Source organism: Myxocyprinus asiaticus, chromosome 1, assembly GCF_019703515.2.
Source record: "Myxocyprinus asiaticus isolate MX2 ecotype Aquarium Trade chromosome 1, UBuf_Myxa_2, whole genome shotgun sequence".
Lineage (NCBI taxonomy): Eukaryota > Metazoa > Chordata > Actinopteri > Cypriniformes > Catostomidae > Myxocyprinus > Myxocyprinus asiaticus.
Window position 1 is genome coordinate 66502072 of NC_059344.1, and position 2366 is coordinate 66504437.

At 52.8% G+C, this 2366-nt stretch overlaps 1 protein-coding gene across 1 annotated transcript; it reads left to right on the forward strand.

Annotated features, from left to right (window-relative positions):
- The first annotated feature begins 1467 nt into the window (after positions 1–1467).
- On the forward strand, positions 1468–1851 carry LOC127440289 (histone H2A-like). Its single transcript, XM_051696781.1, has one exon. It carries the CDS (start codon positions 1468–1470, stop codon positions 1849–1851), a length of 384 nt encoding a protein of 127 aa, XP_051552741.1.
- Positions 1852–2366: the final 515 nt, after the last annotated feature.

The window sequence follows — 2366 nt, forward strand, 5'->3', positions numbered from 1 at the left end:
AAACCTGCGGGCTTACAGAACCGTGACAGTAAGAGTGAATAAGACTTAGGGTGTTTTCACACCTGGCTTGTTTGGAGGGAAGTGCAGTGACTGGTTAGAAAGTTTTGTAGACTTTAACCAAGAGGCCACTGTAGAGCTGAGGAGGGCGGGGCCGGGCTGGAATGAGACACACCCGGTCCCCAATCAGCCTGATGGGGCGTGCGAGGGATAAAGGCGGCCGGGGACGACAGTTCGAGAGAGAGAGAATTGCAGGCAGCTGTGCTGTGTTTTTAGTTGTGTGTTTTTAGTTGTGTGTTTTTAGTTGTGTGTTTTTGGTTGGGTTTTTGGTTGGGTTTTTGGTTAATAAATTATTATTTAAGTTGTCAAGCCGGTTCTCGCCTCCTCCTTTCCTCTGAACCCCCTTACACTGGTGCCGAAACCCGGGAAGGAGGAGGGATTCCCGTCGCAGAGTCCTCGACACTGCCGTCCAACCAGGGGAGCGCCGCTGCCGTCCGACGGGGGACGGAGTAGCCTGACTACCCGGACGTGGGGAACGGCCGCCGTCCGCGAGGCGAGTGGGGACGGGACTCCCCGACCGCCTGGAGCGAGGGAGCCGCTGCCAGGGGCGGAGGAGTGCCCTGCCGTCCCCCAGGAACGTGGAGGGTTCAAGAGAAGACCGCCGTCCGCGGGGGGAGGAGGGAAGCGACTCCCCGACCGCCTGGAGTGGTAGGGCCGCTGCCAGGGGCGGAGGAGAGTCCCCACGGGACGTCGGGAACGCGGAGGGGCGTTCTGTCCACTGGGGGTCGGAGGTCTGACTCCGGTCCGCCCGGGGAGGAGCGGCTGCAGTCCGCCTGAGAGGGTGGAGTAGTGATCGAGGACCACGCGACGGCGCATCAGAGAACCGGTGAGTTTCTTTTTCTCTCTCTCCTCTCTCTCTCTCTGCCGCTCCGTGTTGGCCTTTCCCTCGCCATTTTGTGTTGTTTTTTCCCCTCCTGTCTCCTCCCAGGTCGAGGAAGGCGGGGAGGACCCGCCGGCAGTCGGGGCATAAGGCACGCCCCCCCACCCGGAGAGGAAGGGTGGGGGGGATGTACGTCATGCCGGGGGCTCCCCGGCCTGAGGCAACGCCGGGAGGAGTGTAGAGCTGAGGAGGGCGGGGCCGGGCTGGAATGAGACACACCCGGTCCCCAATCAGCCTGATGGGGCGCGCAAGGGATAAAGGCGGCCGGGGACGACAGTTCGAGAGAGAGAGAATTGCAGGCAGCTGTGCTGTGTTTTTAGTTGTGTGTTTTTAGTTGTGTGTTTTTGGTTGGGTTTTTGGTTGGGTTTTTGGTTAATAAATTATTATTTAAGTTGTCAAGCCGGTTCTCGCCTCCTCCTTTCCTCTGAACCCCCTTACAGCCACCAACAGGGTCGTTTAAATACTGTGAATGGTATGTCTTGATGTATTGTTTCTTATGGCGACGTTGCATTTGTGACCTCAAATAAAAAATGAGTGGCATAGGTAAATCCGGCAGTAAAACAAGAGCAAAGGCTAAAACTCATTCATCCAGGGCAGAACTGCAGTTCCCCGTCGGTTGTGTGCGCAGGCTGCTCCGCAAAGGAAACTACGCAAAGCACGTTGGTGCCGGTGCTCCTGTTTATCTGGCCGCTGTACTCGAGTATCTCACCACTGAGATTCTGGAGTTGGCTGGAAACGCTGCTCGGGACAACAAGAAGACTCATATCATTCCCTGTCACCTGCAGCTGGCAGTGCAGAACAATGAGGAGTTGAACAATCTCTTGGGTGAAGTGACCATCGCTCAGGGTGGTGTGCTGCCCAACATCCAGGCTGTGCTGCTGCCCAAGAATACCGAGAAGACCGCCAGGAAGTAGATGGACTAAAGTCTGACTCCTATAAACCCAAAGGCTCTTTTAAGAGTCACACACTTGAACTATAAGAGTCATGTTCTTCCACTGAAATATAAAATTAATCTTTTCATAAGCGGGTGTAATTATTAAGAGTAAACGATCATATTAACTATTATACATGTATTTGTTATTTCTAATCATAAGACTATTAATTATTCAAAACAAATAAATAAAACTACACGAGTATGATATTTATTGAAATGAATGTGCAGCATTTGTGTCATGTGGACAGAGATGAACTGAACAAAAGATGTTGAGCCGTTTGAAAAGACAATCCGCACAGTCATTGGTCAACTGTGATGCGTAGACGTCCATATCAGCCAATCACAAGCCTCTTCACCCTGCCCACACTGAGCGCGTGCTCGAACCAGCCTTTAAAAAGCAGCGGTGTAACGATCATCTTCATTTCTTGGAAAGAACAGAGAAGAAATTGTTGAAGTCATGGCAAGAACCAAACAGACCGCTCTTAAATCCACTGG